Genomic DNA, 15991 nt, shown 5'->3' with positions numbered 1-15991 from the left:
TCATTATATCTTTACTTACTCACTTAACAGACTACTGAATTTGCAAAATCTGGCGGAGTGGATTTTTTTAAAATAAATTTTATGATGGGAGAGGGGGAGGAAGAATTGGAAAAACCTGAAAATTACATACCAGATCTTCATCTCATGTAATCCATTACCATTTAATTAATTTCACTGGACTTACACTGTTTTTCTCTAGCTGATGACCTGACTCAGTATTTTTGTTTTTCTTTAGCTTCCTTGCACACCCCCACCCCCACCCCCTGCTTCTGAACAGGCTGTTGACATTTCATGTTTCCTATTATTATTACTATTCCTTCCCTTTCTTTGTTTGGGAATTATATGCCTTATTGACTAAACAGCATTAGAAAACTAAAGTTAATGGGCCAGACTCTTCCCTAGTGTAACTTTATTGAGTTCAAGTTATACAGTGATGAATGAGTTCAGGGACTTCTCCAAAGAGGGTTATTGCAAAGGCTGATTCTATAATAAAAGTGAAGTCCACAGCTTTGTTGTCATTTCAATGGAAATTAAATGTTGCAAGAAGCACAGTGCTTTTGTCTTCAGCTGATGTGATGAAACCTGAGGATACTGAGCACAAAAGGTAAAATCGTCCCTTGTTTTAGTGGATTAGAACAAATCCTTTAATATTATCATGAGTGCATTTAATAATGCTCCTGTCCATGTCCACCTGTTCCCTGGGGCACTCTGAGTTGTATGGCCAACCCGAATGGACATCTTCTCCACTCTATCTCTATCAATGGCAACTGAGGGAAGGGCTTATCAATTGGTATGACATCTGCCCCAAGAGCAAAGTGAGACTGTGAGGATCTGGCTCACTAAAATAGCAGAAATGCAGCACCAATCTGGATCAGACTCAGAATAAATGGACTTTTATGGATGAGACAGAAAAAAGAATGTTGTTCCTAACCAAGTGTGGTTTAGGACAAGCTTCTTATGGTTTTCATGTAGCTGAAATCCTTTTTACTTGTAAGTGGAACTTACTGAGACAGTTAGTGCTGGTAATCATAAAAGACAAGACTGAATGTGTGGAGAGATGCCTGCAAGTCCTGGGTTTCTTTCTGTTGTTCTTAGACAGAAGTCTGGTGAAACAAGAACCTGGGAAGTTTATTCAGCGGTAGTATCACTTAACGAGAAAAGGCCTGGCACACACAAGACTGAAAATACTGTACTTCTTGCTGTAGTATTTAGGAGCTAAGTCCTGCAATATCAAAGCACAGTAGATATGCAGGAGGGTAGATGACTTCTTCCTCCAAGAACTCTAATCTAAATGTAACAGTTGTTAGTTATGGAAAAATCTAAAATCAGCTGGAAAGTGAACCTTGTTAGGTGAAAACATCATTCCAGAAACCTCAGTTATTGGTGCTCCGAGTTTTTGAATAGAGCTTTATGCATGGCTTCATTTTATGTAGATGAGAATCCACAGGGCCACCCTTGTGAGAGCCTCAGCTCTCTGCAGGGGTATATGCTGCTGTCCAAACACTGTTTGACTTTGGACATTTGCTCCCTGCCTCAGATGGTCTAGATCTGAATGTTTTCTGAGCACGTTACAGGGGCAGCTTTATTCCAAGGCTAGAATTGTGAGAAGGATCAGCTTATGGACCCAAGTGATATTACTAAATCTGAACTTAACTCCAAATTAATGTAATGTTGGTTTTCTTTTTTTTTAACAGCTAACTGTTGTTCTGCATGGGTACTTAAAATAATTCAGTATCTACAGTATATGAATCAATGACCTTTTAATGTACCTATAAATAAATGTAAAACGTACATTTGAGGAAAGAACAGGTGTGTTCTCTTCTTACACCCCATTCTTATCCATTTTTAAAGGAAATATGATAACGTTAACCGCCTCTCCATCATGGTCCCGAAAACACGCCTGTTATTCTGGTATCTGAACAGCAGAAACTCTCTCTGCTATACATCCAGTATGTAAAGTATTTCTCGGGACAATACTAGAGGGGAAAAAGGCAGTTTCCAACTTGGTTTTATTCCAGTTCATTAATGACCGGAAGTCCCTACCATCCAACAGATGTACTAAGGTTATGTATAGTTCTTAGCTGTCTCAGTCCGGTTTCTAGTGAACAGATGACCACATCCAGTAAATATGAAACAAAGCAAGTCTGACAATGCAGCTACTTTCAGCAGCTTTGCTGAAGGTCTTTACCAAGAACATAGGATCTAGCTGAACATCTGAACTGATCAGTCCTCTTGCTTATCGTGGTAGTCTCACCCGCAGAAAATAGATAGTATAAGAGGAGGCAATGCCGTCCTCTGGAAGATGATATATATTTCTTACTAGGATTGTGAAGTTACATATTTCTCTGTGGTTATCAATTGAACATGAACTGTGAGTGATACTTTCACTTCAAAACAAGAAAAATAGCTCCATTCCCTCCAAAGAGAATTGTGTCAGCAGCAGAGCTCTCTATTGCTCCCACTGTTTTCTTGATGCTGCACCTCATCAGGCTTCCAGGACCTGACAAACTATCAGACTGAAAAAAGAAAAGAAATGGTGGAGATTTTAATGCATAAGCAAAGCAATGAAGAGTGTCAATCTCATGCTTGCTAGAGGTTTTCCAACGACAAGAATGGCATAATATCAGTAAGTAACTAAATCTAGGTGTAGCTAGCCAGTTACTTACACCTTCATGAGAAAAAAAAAATAGATTTCTTTTCGTGTATATTTCTTCAAAAACTTCATAAACACTCACATATCTTGAGTTAAATTGGTGTTTCAAGATCAAACACTCAGGTAAATGTTAGGGCATAGGAACATGTGGTTGGGCTATGCTGTGGCAGAAAGCCAGGACCTGTCCCACTGCCCCAGCCAGACAGCAGGGCAGACTGGGTGGTAGCCACAGCAGCTCCAGCCCTGGACATCAGGCACCTGCGTGGGGATGGGACATTAACCCAAAAGCAGGAGCTGGCTCAGTGGAGCCCATGGCTGGGCCAGGCAGGGCTGTGGTGGAGCATGACATTGGTATCTATGATGTAGCTGGGACATGGAACAATCTGAAATGGGGTCCTGGGCCATGAGCAGGGGAGATTGGTGACCATTAAGGCCTATTAGTCCTGCAGGTCCCTCTCAGTTTCACACTGTCTGGAAGGGACAGATCCTCTTTTTCTGTTGGCACGATGAAGGTCTGAGTTTGCTTTACAACATACTTGGAGCATCAGCAATCTTGACACTCTGGTTCTCTTCCAGAACTTGTTTCTGCTATCATGTATGTGCAGTTGCCTGTGCAGTGTATGTGCTAATTCACTCCTGGACTGCCTTCTGGTATATACTTATAAGTCTCCTTAAAGGAGAAACCCAGTTAGAGTTGTCAGGAGAGTTTGCTTATGGATGTGCTGCAGATCAGTAATAGGAGAACAGATGTGCCTTGTTTGACACCCAGGACTTGGAATAATCCTGCCCTATTTCACTAGACCAGAAACACTCAACAACCACAATGTGCCTTCATGCCATGCCCTAGATGACACACTACAAAAACCTTCCTGCAGGCTGCAAAACAACCCTTGCATTACATCAGGCACTTTGAGCTGGAAAAGGCACACATAAATAATTGTGTCTTTTGGCCACAAGAGTGGTCGCTGAAGCTTAGAGAAGAGACGGATCAAATATTATTGCAGCTGGGCTACAGATGGACCAGTCTGCAGGGGCCAAATCAAGACAGGGTAGATATGAATCACACGTACTGCTTACTTCAGGGGTAACCGCCTACGGTGATTCTTTTCAACAGTATAGATGTTGCCATGAACGCAGAGTGCCCTGAAGGATCCACAGAAGTGGCAGCAGAGAGTAAATGGGATAATACCCTTATCTAGCTCTGCATCTGCTCCATACCAAATGTCCCTGTTCAGCTTTAGTGTACTACCTCAGTTGTAGCTGTGTGGCATGTCCTGCAGACACTGCACCCGCTTAGACATCTGTCACCTCTGGAAAGATACGTGTCAGCAGTGTAGGCAATGATTCCCAGATACGGATGGTATGTTCATCCTTCAAGGTGAAAAATACTCTTCCTATCTGCCCCTATGGCAGTGTTTGAGAACTTACAAATGTAAGGTGATTAATATGAGAAAGTAGTATGAAGTGACATTTTGGATTGAAATTGCATCTTTCTACAATTTTGTTGTCAAAAATGTCTTTCCTAAACATCTTTTCTTCTCTTTTGCCTCCCACAGAGCTAATTTACTTATTTAGCTGGACACACTGGAATCTGAGAAAGTTGGGAAATATACCACTTTAAAAACTTTTTTTATTGCCAACTTCAGAGGTTCTCTGTAATTTTTTCTCTCAGTTATTTTTTTGAGAAGCAAACACACCTTGAATGATGACCTAAAAATGTCTCTGTAATGGTGAAATTGATGATGAGATTATTTAACTGATACTGGTAATTCCATTAACTGAAAAATGATCCAACTTTTTCTTGAGCTATATACTAAAACAGGTACACACATATGAATAGGCTCACTATTTGTGTACACACAAAGATATACATTGCTTAGCTTTAAAAATGTGAGATGTATTTGTCTTTTAAATTTTTACAGTTTTATGTTTTATTTCTTCTTCACAGCCAAGAAGAGCAATATGTGTTTATCTTTGTTATGGAAAGCAGAGATTTTATGTAAAAAACTGGGCTGGAACCAAACTAACAAACAGAAGCCATCAAAAATTACAACACAGACAATAAATGAATAGCAGATGCCAGAACTATAGAAACTGTAAATGTGATCAAGAAGTAATAAAACGAGATACAAAAAGCTGGATAAAAGATTATATTTTAAAATTTTTTAAAAAGTTTTTTTAACATCATCTGTGCCAAGGAATTTGGTAATTTATTTATGTTCATTTTTTGCACTGATGACACATGCCAGCTTGGCACTGCTGGAAAGCAAAGGCTTCATTTTAGTATATATAGCTGTGGGTCACAGCCTCCTCTAATTTCCTAGCTGTTTTGTAGGAAAGGGAAAAAAAAGAAAAGAATTCCTGGTCATAGCACCTGAGGGGAAAAAAAAATAGTGCTGAGGCAAAACTGTACTTTTTTCCTTAAAGAAGTGTTCCTCCTTTGCTTTGGCCTCTTCCTGCATTGCTGCTGACTTGTAAGAGAAGAGTATTAGTGATGACATACCTTTCCAGATCCACCTGTTAATGGTTCTTACTGTGAAAAGGGAGGAAAATGTGCTGGTTCCAAACAATTATTATTTTTTTTTTTAATTAATATGAGCTGTATATGCTGGGAGAGAGCACCTCTGTCTTGGTGCTACCTCAGGACTAGCGCTGCTCTATGTATACTGAGCTACACCAAAACAGCACTTTTTATACTTTTTTTCAGCAGCGCTGAGAAGTTCAGCAGTTGTGATGAATCATAAAACACAAACCTTACCTTTCGTGAGCCTTGGCTGCTTTGCCTACATAGAATAAGCGTAGGATAGTAATGGCGTGTACAGTTTTTGACACTTAAAGTGCCTGCAATCCTTATTAACTCTCGAAACACTAAGTTTTGTTTAAAATAATAAAATTATTTACAATATGTAAGTTGTGGGTGATTTTCAGTTGCCTGTGTCAGATGCAGAGCCACTCTGAATTTATATTTTACAATTAATTTTTTCCTGCAATGTGATAATCACTGATCACCTACTGCTGCGGACAGCTAAGGTTTCAGGAAAAATGAAACAAATGAGCAAAAAATACTCCCAAAGTAAGTGTGGCAAGACTCATGATAAAATCGCCACGATGAATTCAGCGATCAACCTGTACTGTCCTCATCCTGTGCAGCACATCTGCACAGCGTCGGGGCAATTGCCATTTCTCCTCAGCCTCCTCCAGGAGTGTCAGTAATGTAAAGGAAAAATCGTTCACTCTAAAATTACCCTGGGTCTGAATTGCCCTGGAAAAAACCATAAGTCATACAGCCCCTTAGCCTCACAGAAGTAGCACCTGCCTTCTGAGGCACAGAAGGGTTTTGGACACCGGGGACTTGTCTGCAGTGTGGAGAATCGCAGTCTGAGGAGATAGTGTGAAATGTAGGTGAAGTGTTGGGCACTGAGCAGGGGTCACAGCCCTGACACCTTCAGACACATCACGATGGAGGCTGCTCCCGCGCAGCCCACCCCTCTCTGCCTTCGGGTGGGAGAGCCCGCCATCTCGCACATAGCTGAGGTAGCGGCCATCTTGCCATGCCTCTCAGGGTGGCCGCCATCTTGCGTGCCGTACAGCCGGCGGCAGCCATGGCAGTGAGAGAGAGTGGGCGCAGCCATCTTGTGGCCGCCCACTCGGTAGACGTAATGGCGGCCATCTTGATACAGGTCCATTACAGCGTGAGGCGGTGGCCTTGCTTCCCTGAAGCAAGATGGCGGCGGCGCATGCTCAGAGCGAGGGGGCGGTGATTGCCGCGGGCGGTTGTGGAGGCCTCAGCGCCGCTGAGCGGCGGTCGGGGACTGGCGACAGCAGCCATGGGCGAGACCGAGAAGCTTTATTATGTTTATAGCTGCGACCTGGACATTAACGTGCAGCTGAAGATGTAAGTGAGGGGGACCGGGGCTTGCAGCGTCCCCCTGCTCCGCAACGGGCGGCCAGGGCTGTGTGGGAAGCGGCCCGGTCGCTGCCGGCTTGGGGGGGGGGGGGCTGGGCCACCCGCCTGTTCGCCGGGCCAGCGCAGGGTCCCGGAGCCTGGCTTTCCCACAGCAGTGCGGTTAGGGAGCTGGCTCTGCCTCCCCTCAGCAGCACCGGGAGCTCCTGGCTGCCGCCTGTTCCCTCAGGGCTGCCGGGCGGAGGTAGCGCTGCCACGTCCCTGTCAGCGTCCCCCGCGGCCGAGCGGCCCGTGGGCCGGGTAGGGATGGCGGCGGGAGGGCCGGGGGTGTAAGCTCTGCTCAGAGCGAGTTGTAAACGTGCACGGCCTTGGTTCCTGGCGTGCAGGGCGGTGCGTTACGGCAAAAATTGATATGTCAGTTCAGCGCACCTGTCTCTGGTAAACTTTTCCCCTGCTGCTGTCACAGCTCACCCCTCAGTGTTAGGGGACGGACATAATCTTTCTCCTGCTTGTTTACGTGCTCCTTTGAAAGCTGGTTACTTTTAATCAGGTTCTTTGTTGTAGGCAAGTCGAGGTGTTGCAGCGTATGTACGTGCCTAACTGGGTATATGGGAAGCACTCCTGTTGGAGCTGGCATTATCACATTTTCTGGTTCATGTTTTAATTTTTAAGTTTGGAATTTTTCTGCCTCACAGCAGTGAGATGTTTACACTTGTGTAGGAGTGACGTGGCTGGCTTTAAAACGTAGTATATCTAATGTTGGTACATTGAGGTATATTGCAGTTTTTTTGGAAAACTAACTTGGGGAAGCTTATTTGGGGTTCTTTAACTTCTGGATGGAAGATGATATCAGAAGTCAGATGGATGTGTCATTTTTGCTAATGTATTCTGCCAAACAAAACCCAAAAATATAACCAGTTTTTGTTTTGTTTGGTGGTTTTTTTGTTTGTTTTGTTTGTGTGTGTGTGTGCGTGCATTGGAGTATATGATGTGTTGCAATGTGCTGTGGAAACTTGTTCCATCAACTGAAGTGGTTTTGTGCTACTGATTTTTGTTTGCTGGAAGACTGATCCTGCGTGTTTTCCCATCACCACCATAATTCCTTTTTTGTTTTCACATGTGCATCCAGAGACAGATATTTAAACTGCATGATAGTTTTCATTGTGGTATAGCTGAGGCCTGAGAAATGTCATCTTTTTACTTTAGCATTCTGCAAATTGTTGCAAGGCTTTATTCAAGTTCAATTTGAATAGTCTTCTTAGTTGAACTTTGGTTTGTTGTTGATTTGAGAAATGGCTGTTATCTAAAGCCAGTCTTACGTTTCACATTTCATTCGGCTTAAAAATAAGGCTTCTTTTATAATGTGGTTTTGGTTTGGTTTTTTTTCCAAACAGTATTTGGAGCACATGTAATCTGATGTTTCGTTTGGTTTTTTAGTAATAGCACTGTACATAGTTTCATTGTTGCCCTGCTTATTGTACCTCATTTGATGCTGTTTGAGAATATACAGGTTGTACAAGAAGTAGTAGTTCTTTCCTCCCCTGCTCTTTCCGCGCACTCACATGCCCCTTCCCACAAGTCAGTAGAGAAATAAATTCTGTATTTGTTCATCATTTCATGGCCTGAATTTCTCTCTGATGTTTGGATTTCACTACCACCTAGTAATGCAGAGTGAGGATAGCCTCAGTATTGGGCAATCAAAATATAAGCTATAGAAATCTAATAGGATTTTTTACTGTGGATAAAATACATTTTGGGTTATTTATCTCCCCGCAGAGGAAGTCTGGAAGGCAAAAGAGAACAGAAGAGTTACAAAGCTCTCTTAGAAGATCCAATGCTGAAGTTCTCAGGACTGTATCAAGAAACTTGCTCTGACTTGTATGTAACTTGTCAGGTGTTTGCAGAAGGGAAGCCTCTTGCTCTTCCAGTTAGAACTTCCTACAAGGCTTTTAGCACTAGATGGAAGTAAGTGACTGCCTTTTATTTCATATTGCTCTTAGTCACTGGGGCATCAAGTTATATAAATAAATATGCATGGGTTTTATTTGTTGGAAAGATTTGATTTCAAGAAACAAATGACTTATGTTTCTTGAAGTCTCTGTGTGGTTATTAAGTATTACCCTGACATCACAAAATCAGCGTTTTTGTGTAATGGGGAAAGTGATAAAATTGTTACTTGTGTGTTTGGCATGGCTTACTACTTAATTTCTGGGGCCTGGACTAGCATGTTTTCATACTGTTTACTGGACAGACTAATCTTTGATACTTAGTTATCAAACCAGAGTATTTTTCCTTAGGTCTCAGGCCTTTTAATCATGCTCAAGATGAGTATTTGCGTGTTTAAAACCTACAGGAAAGTAGTCCAACTGCCCTTAGAAATTTATATTCTAAGGAAAATCTGAGTTATATAAAGTAATGTGAATTCTAAGGCTTTATGACTAACAAGAAGTGTTTCTTTGCAGCTGGAATGAGTGGCTGAAACTGCCTGTGAAGTATCCAGACTTGCCTCGCAATGCACAAGTGGCTCTGACCATCTGGGATGTGTATGGACCTGGTAAAGCAGTTCCTGTGGGAGGAACAACAGTCTCACTCTTTGGGAAATACGGGTATACTGCTTTTTCTTCTGTGGTACAGATTTGAAGCTAGCAGTACTTATGAGAGGTGTTTTTTGTTTGTATTTTTGTAAACGAGTTTAACTGTTCTGTGTCTGAAAAATCAGATGCGTAGATGATCTGTTCTGTTTCTTCCAGAGTGCAGCTTCATACATGCTGCAGTGTTGTAAAAAAAGTCTTCTCTTGTATAACACCAAAATTTAGTCTTTTTGGTTTTTAAGATCTGTAAGCTTGGATTTTAGAATAGAAAATCCTGAAACCGCTTTGTATTTATACTTCAGTAATGCATGGGAGCCAGTACTGATTACTTAACATAATTGATTTAATTGGCTTGCAATTGAGTTGTTAATGCAGTCTTATTTATAAGGAATAAAATGTAACTCAGTAAATAGGAATTTTCAAAATTAATCATCTGTGATCCACTAGAGGGTGGATTTAGTAAATTTGTAGATGATAATGCTGATATGGGAATGATTACAAGTGGGCTGGAAGGTGAACGATGCATCAAAAGGATCTTGACTAAAGGAACTGAAAAAAAAAAGGATGCACTTTTAAAAAAAGCATGAGACACTGGTACTTTTTGCAGTTGATTGTAGTCAAATACAGAATGGGGAGCAGCTGCCCAGGAAAACAGAGGAAAAGATTTGTGCTTTAGAGCAAATCTTAAGTTTTGCATGATCCAGCATTGCGATGCTCTTGTGAAATGTGCAAAGAGTATTGGATATATGAACAGGTTACAAGTATGCACGTCAGGGACAATGTTGTATCCTTCTCCATACTGATCCACTTGGCTGGGATACATTCAGTTCTATATAATTGACTTTAAGCAAGTTGCTGACTTCTGGGAGTCTAAGGGAATCAGTATCATTGAACATCTAGCAGATGGGTGTGGTGGAGGAAGAGTAAAGTGTAGTGAGGCTGAAAAGACTCTAGGAACACTTTTATAGTGTGTAGATTATGTTGGAAAATGGGTGTAAGTAGCCTTTTTTATCTTGTCAGATGGTAAGAAGTAATAAGCTGAACTGAAGTACAGGAAGAGTTTAGGTTACATTAGGAAAGCTGTTCTAATGATGCCTGAATGCAGAAAATGACGGTAGAGAGAGGTTGCATCTCTCTTGTTGAAGACAAAAAGATTGATGTTGTCTTAGGGCAGGAAATTGAACTGGATCAATTAGACTGTGCTCCAAGAACTGCTGGTAGTTTTTAAGGCATTGGAGCATAGTTCCTGGAAAAAGATACGGTTTATAAATGAAATTTACTTTTTATTTCCAGCATGTGGGGCCTGGGGGAAGTAAATGGGGAGAAAGCAACAAATAATTTTGGAATTTTGTATTTGCTTGTAAATGGAAACCCTTGTAGTACTATTCCACAAAGTGATGCATAAATTCAATGTCAAGAGGTCCTTCTAGTTGGCATTTCTCATTTTTAATGGTTGACTCTTTAGTGTTGCTTCCAGTTGTATTTACCTGAAGTTGTTAGAGTGAAGCGATCAGTTCTTACTGGCAAAAGCAATGCACTTGATTTCTTGGAGCATCTTTTATAGGTGGATCAGCACAAATATGCAAAGGAAGCACAGTTTCACAGAGGAAAGATGTGGTCAGTTACCCTGCAAAGTTCTGTTCACTGCACAGTTTCAATTACCAATTCAATTTCAAGCATAGATGGAGAAAATGGTGTGTTGAGGGTTGTGGGATATTTTTTTTTTTGGCAGCTTGGAAGGCTGCTTTGTATCAGTTGACCTTCAAATGAAACTTAGGTAGTTTTTTACTTGAATTTTTTTCAGACTGGCAGACCTAAAGTCAGTATTATAATTTGCAAGTCAAGAGGAATACTTTCTGCTTCATTACAAATAATAAAACTATGAAGGTCAGGCTCTGTCCTTAGTTTGTATGTTGTACCACCCCACTGACTTTGGGAATTACCCATTTTTCTTCCACTTGCCAAATAAGTTATCTCAGACTTACTAATTTTCTTTTGAACATCCTGGGCCAATAAAAATGAAGGCTGCAGAGGGCATAAGGTGTGAGGCGCTTTTGCAGTTCAGTTAAATTATGCATGGCAGTGCATGTTTGTAGATTTGGCAAAGGAAACTACTTCATTTTCTTGCTGCTGCTGTACTTCGATTCATGACAGCTGTATTATTTTGAATTTACTGAAGCAGTTCTGCATTTTTCCCTGCAGTATGTTTCGTCAAGGAATGCATGATTTGAAAGTCTGGCCCAACGTAGAAGCTGATGGCTCAGAGCCCACCAAAACTCCTGGGAGAACCAGCAGCAGCACAGTCTCTGAAGATCAAATGAGCCGCTTGGCAAAGGTAATGAAATAGCAAGTAACCTTTTAAGATGTATGTGAAAAGCTTGCACTTTCACTGGAATGAAGACAGGCTTGTCATCTTGTTTTCTCATGTGAAAGCTATCTTCTTTTGATTGTTTAGCTATTTGACAGCATTTATTCAAATGAGTAAACTAGGTCATACTCATTTACTTCTGAAGTATTTTTTTAAAAGGGGACATATAAATACCTTTTAATACACATAGCATTCCCTTGTGACAACTTAACATCCTAATTCTTTGTAAAGAATGAAAATGTCAACATGCCTTGATACTTGAAGCCAAAATTCCATCAGGTTCAGTAAGAGCAGCTTCTAACTAATTTATGAGGACAGACTGCTTTTTTCAGTAGCCATCCTTCAGGTTTAAGGCTGTCTGGTGTAGTGTTCAGATGTGTATGACAATACCTCTACATAAGAAAGAGTTTGAATAGAACTGCAAAAATTAACCGAAGTTTCAATCATTAAAGCTCACGAATACATGTGTGTATTAGTATTTTATTCTCCCAGCATGATGGCAGAGTGTATTTTTGCTATCAAAGCTACTTCTGGAATGTAACAGTAGTGTTAGTTCTTGATTATTTTTTTTATTTGATTTTTTTGATCAGCTTTATCAGCTGATCTCTCATTCTTCAGGTAAGCTTACCCCAAGCTTGCCAAATTGCTCAACCCACTGAGCGTCCTTTCTTCTTAATCTTGGTCTCCTAGTTTTCATCCTCAACTTTGTGCAGCTCCTAGTGGAAGATAAGTCCAGTGCCATAAATATGTCCATTTCCTCATCTAGAGATTTATCACAGCAGTAAACCAACTTTCATTTAGGGTCTCTCTTTTATTAGTGTAGTTCACCTTGAATTTATAATAGAAAATCATTAAAGCTTTCTGTCAGTGGTGGTGCCCCATTTCTTGATGATGGTAGAATAAATCCCCTCTGGCCTAAGGAAGCTCTGTAGACAGACACTAAATATCAAGGCTTGTTTATAGTTCATTGAATGGTTGCATGAGGTACACAGTGTGTCTCTCAGAAAGGGTTTTGAAGTGTAGGCCTTCTCGTGTTAGTTCTGATGTGCAAACATGACCATACCATAGTGTCTTTTACTCTTCCCTTCCCTTCTTTTTGCTCCGTAGCTCAAGAAATACAAATAATGTAATTTATTTCTGTCTTAAAGTACCTGGGTCTGTTCTAGCCTGTTCTTCTGGTATGTGGGAGATGAGGGCTCAAAGCCTCTGAGGAAGGGACAGGAATTCTCCTTTCACATCTTGATTAAACGTTATAGTTAATAGCTGATAAAAAGCTGATAACGTAAGTGCCCCCATTCTTCTCTTCTGAAAGCTGTGTTGGGAGATAGTAATTCCTGAGAGAGTTTTTTCACTGGTATGTTGTTGTGTTCATTTACAAAAGCATTTTACCACCAGATACCAGTGAAGTGAATGGGATTTCTGGGTAGTGGTCTGTGAGAGCTTTGACTTGCACAGCTGTTTGCATAGCAGATGAGGTTCTTGTGATGTATCATTCCTAAATAGCCATTGTTCGAGCACAATCAGCTTCAGTTTTTTAATGACTTACTCATCAATTGCTGAATGCTGCCTGATGCTACTCTGTGTGAAGGTATATTGAAATATAGGTAAGAGGAGTAGGACTAATTAAATACAAGATGAATCCCTGTGGATTCTGTTAGTTTTGGTTTAGTTTTTTCTGTTTGTTGAGCAGGCATATAATTTGTGTTATGGTATTGAATGATGTCTGGTACTAGAGGCCAGGTTAATGTCCTCCAGATAATGAGTAACTTCTAAGAGCTTGCTAAAGGACCTTTTACCATCTAAAATATTCTTTATATATAAATATACTATATTCTTGACAGGCTTTTGAGTTTGTGTGTGTGTATGTGTGTGGTACTTATAGAGAATTTTTGTAAAATCAATGACTTACTGCTATCCTTTTACCTTAAATTGATGCTATAGCAAGCCTTTCATTTCATGTTGAGATGCCATATAGTTGTGCTCTTACAAAACATTTGACTATTGCTTGTAAAATTGCTATGGATGAAAAAGGCATGAGTTTGCATCCTGGAGGTCATCATGAATGTGTCTTTTTCCTGTACTTATGCTGTGGTGGAGAGACAGGACGCAGCTTGATGCAAGCAAATGTCGATTTATTGTACAGAAGCACGAGTTTATATACACTTTCAGAAGCTGCGTGTTTTAAACAGATTGGTTCTTGAAGCTAAGCATTGCATACTAGGCAATCCCTGATTGGTGGTAAACTACCATCCATTAACAGCAAGGTGTTACCTCTCCTTGGTGCCATCCTTGGTGCCATCTGTCCCCCACTCCCCTATGCTCTCTCAGCATGACTCATCATGTTAATTGTTGTGTCTATACAACCTTGAGCACATTCCCCTCAGCTGATTGCCACACATGGTCCTAATTTCCAGCCCGCTCCTGCATACTTAGGGAATATTAATGGCTATTCCACTTTTGTGGAATACCTTAGCACATTCAAATGTAAATGACATAAAGATGTTTCTCCCATGAGTGGTGTGTTAATTTATTCTACTTAAACAAAAATTACTCTTTTAAGTTCTTTTTGATCAATTTATTTCCTTCACACCTTCTACTGGCTGAAGGAAAATGGATAATAACAATGGTGAGATAGTATCTAAAGGGATGGCTCTTATTTAGTAGCAGATGAGTGCTTCTTTCCCTGAAGGGCATGCAGTATTTTCTCTGTTAAGCTTTATGTATTAATGGAAGAGAACGGCTCTTTGTGTCTGTGTGTGTGTATGTATGTTTACAGATCTTCTGGGTCTTGTATGCAGTCCTATCTAGCTGCTGTGTTACAGATTTTCTTGTCTACCGGGGAGGTTTGCAGCTCTAAGAGGTTAATAATTTTCCTCTTAAACATACATAATGAGATTTTTCTTTGTTCTCTAGTGTAGTGAATAAGAAAACAAACTTAGAATTTGTTAGACCAAGGTATCTAACATTATGTTTGCCAAGCCTTTGATAAGTGCTATCCTAAATCTGTGTATCGGTGCTGCATGTGAATATGTGGTATTTTGAGAATTTTGATGTATTGGTTTAAGGTAGTGAAGATGAGGGCTACCTTGAGTAAGAAAAAATATTTTCATTAGATAAAAAAAACAACATAAGGAGTAATTTAGAAGTGGCTAAAATGGTGGACATGTAAAGGTAAGAAATTTCTTCATTGCTGAGAATGAGAAGACCTTTTCTGTGAACTAGGTAGGACATTTGTGAAAGTGATGATGTCCTGCCTGCCTGAAACAGCATTTTGGGTTATAACTGGTCTGCATGCTGCTGTTCTCTACCTTTGAAATATATTATATAGTTGATATGGAGAAATAGTGTGAAATGGGGACAATGGACATCGACTGTGATTGTATATGTCTGCTCAAGGAATGTGGGTATGGTGACTGGTCATGGGTGAGGTGTCTGGTCACATAGGCACACAGCCTTGAGGAGACGCCTAGAGTTTGAGGAGACGCCTGCCCTTCTTCCTCTAACAAAGGGGCTATTTTAAAAAAGAATGAGAAAAGTATGAGAGATATTCCAATGCTATCTAGAGGGAGGGAGTGCTAAGTCTCCTTGCTGAAGAAGATCAGATGGTCACAAGGACATGAATCACCTACAAACCTGCAAGACCACCACATTCCAGGCAAAGGACTGATAAGCTAATTAACATACAAAGCGGGGTTTAGGTAATGAATATGTATAGGCGTTAATTGAATATTCATTTGTTTTACTGTATAAATGTGAGATGGTTCGTCACTTTGGGCATGCGCGCTTGTGGAGGAGCAATCCCCTGTGCATCTGCGTGCAATAAACATACCTACTTTATAACTTTCGAGTTATAGAGTCTAATTCCGCACGTCATAGTCACATATAAGGCAAAGGCTGAGTCTTGTGTTATCCTGTTAGTACAATCCTAGCACATCCTGTCTCTAATATTGCTGAGATAGAGTGTGATTAACTGGCTACAGAACCGTAACTGTGCTCCTGTTACAGTCTTGCTGATAAGTTAAAAGAACCCAGACACTGAGTTTCTGTGCTTTGGTTACATCCCATATCCTGAAACATAATTGAGTATTATACTTTGTCACCCTCCCTGCCTTTCCTTTTCCTTTTTTGCTGTTAAGTTTCTGAAGTATATTGAAGTTAATCTGAAGATTATTTGTCCCAGAGTTTATTGGAGACAACACAAATGAAAAAAAGCCCCTATTGTGTACTGAATGGAGTTAATTCCTAGAAGTTACAGTGATCTTCCAAGGTTTGCAGCAAAATATTATTACATCTGTCAAGCTATTCTGTGGTCTAGAGCTTAAAGTAATGTGAGGTGAATCAGCTGCTTTAAGCAAACAGTCTCAGAGTTGTTATGGGATTATTTTTTGTGTTTCATGGAACAAGTTCAGAACAAGGTCATCCGATACTCATGGCTTATTAAAATGTTCTTAGCAGATCTGGAAATAAGTTTAAAA

At 40.4% G+C, this 15991-nt stretch overlaps 1 protein-coding gene across 5 annotated transcripts in view; it reads left to right on the top strand.

The window, feature by feature from the left end:
• The first annotated feature begins 6370 nt into the window (after nt 1–6370).
• Nucleotides 6371–15991, top strand: part of PIK3C3 (phosphatidylinositol 3-kinase catalytic subunit type 3) — an 82874-nt gene continuing 73253 nt past the window's right edge. For 2 of the 5 annotated variants that reach the window (XR_008730199.1, XM_027816227.2), the window contains exons 1-4: nt 6371–6548; nt 8334–8522; nt 9020–9163; nt 11351–11483. Coding sequence is in view for 4 of the 5 variants with exons in the window: in XM_027816227.2 (XP_027672028.1) it covers nt 6481–6548; nt 8334–8522; nt 9020–9163; nt 11351–11483 (534 nt within the window). In the remaining variant the exon portion in view is untranslated. The remainder of the gene's footprint in view (nt 6549–8333; nt 8523–9019; nt 9164–11350; nt 11484–15991) is intronic. The other 3 variants (XM_055698782.1, XM_014286412.3, XM_014286413.3) reach the window with 2 other exon arrangements.

This window comes from Falco cherrug, chromosome Z (assembly GCF_023634085.1).
Source record: "Falco cherrug isolate bFalChe1 chromosome Z, bFalChe1.pri, whole genome shotgun sequence".
NCBI classification, from domain to species: domain Eukaryota; kingdom Metazoa; phylum Chordata; class Aves; order Falconiformes; family Falconidae; genus Falco; species Falco cherrug.
The sequence above is the reverse complement of the archived record's forward strand: the minus strand, read 5'-3'. Positions and strand labels throughout refer to the sequence as shown.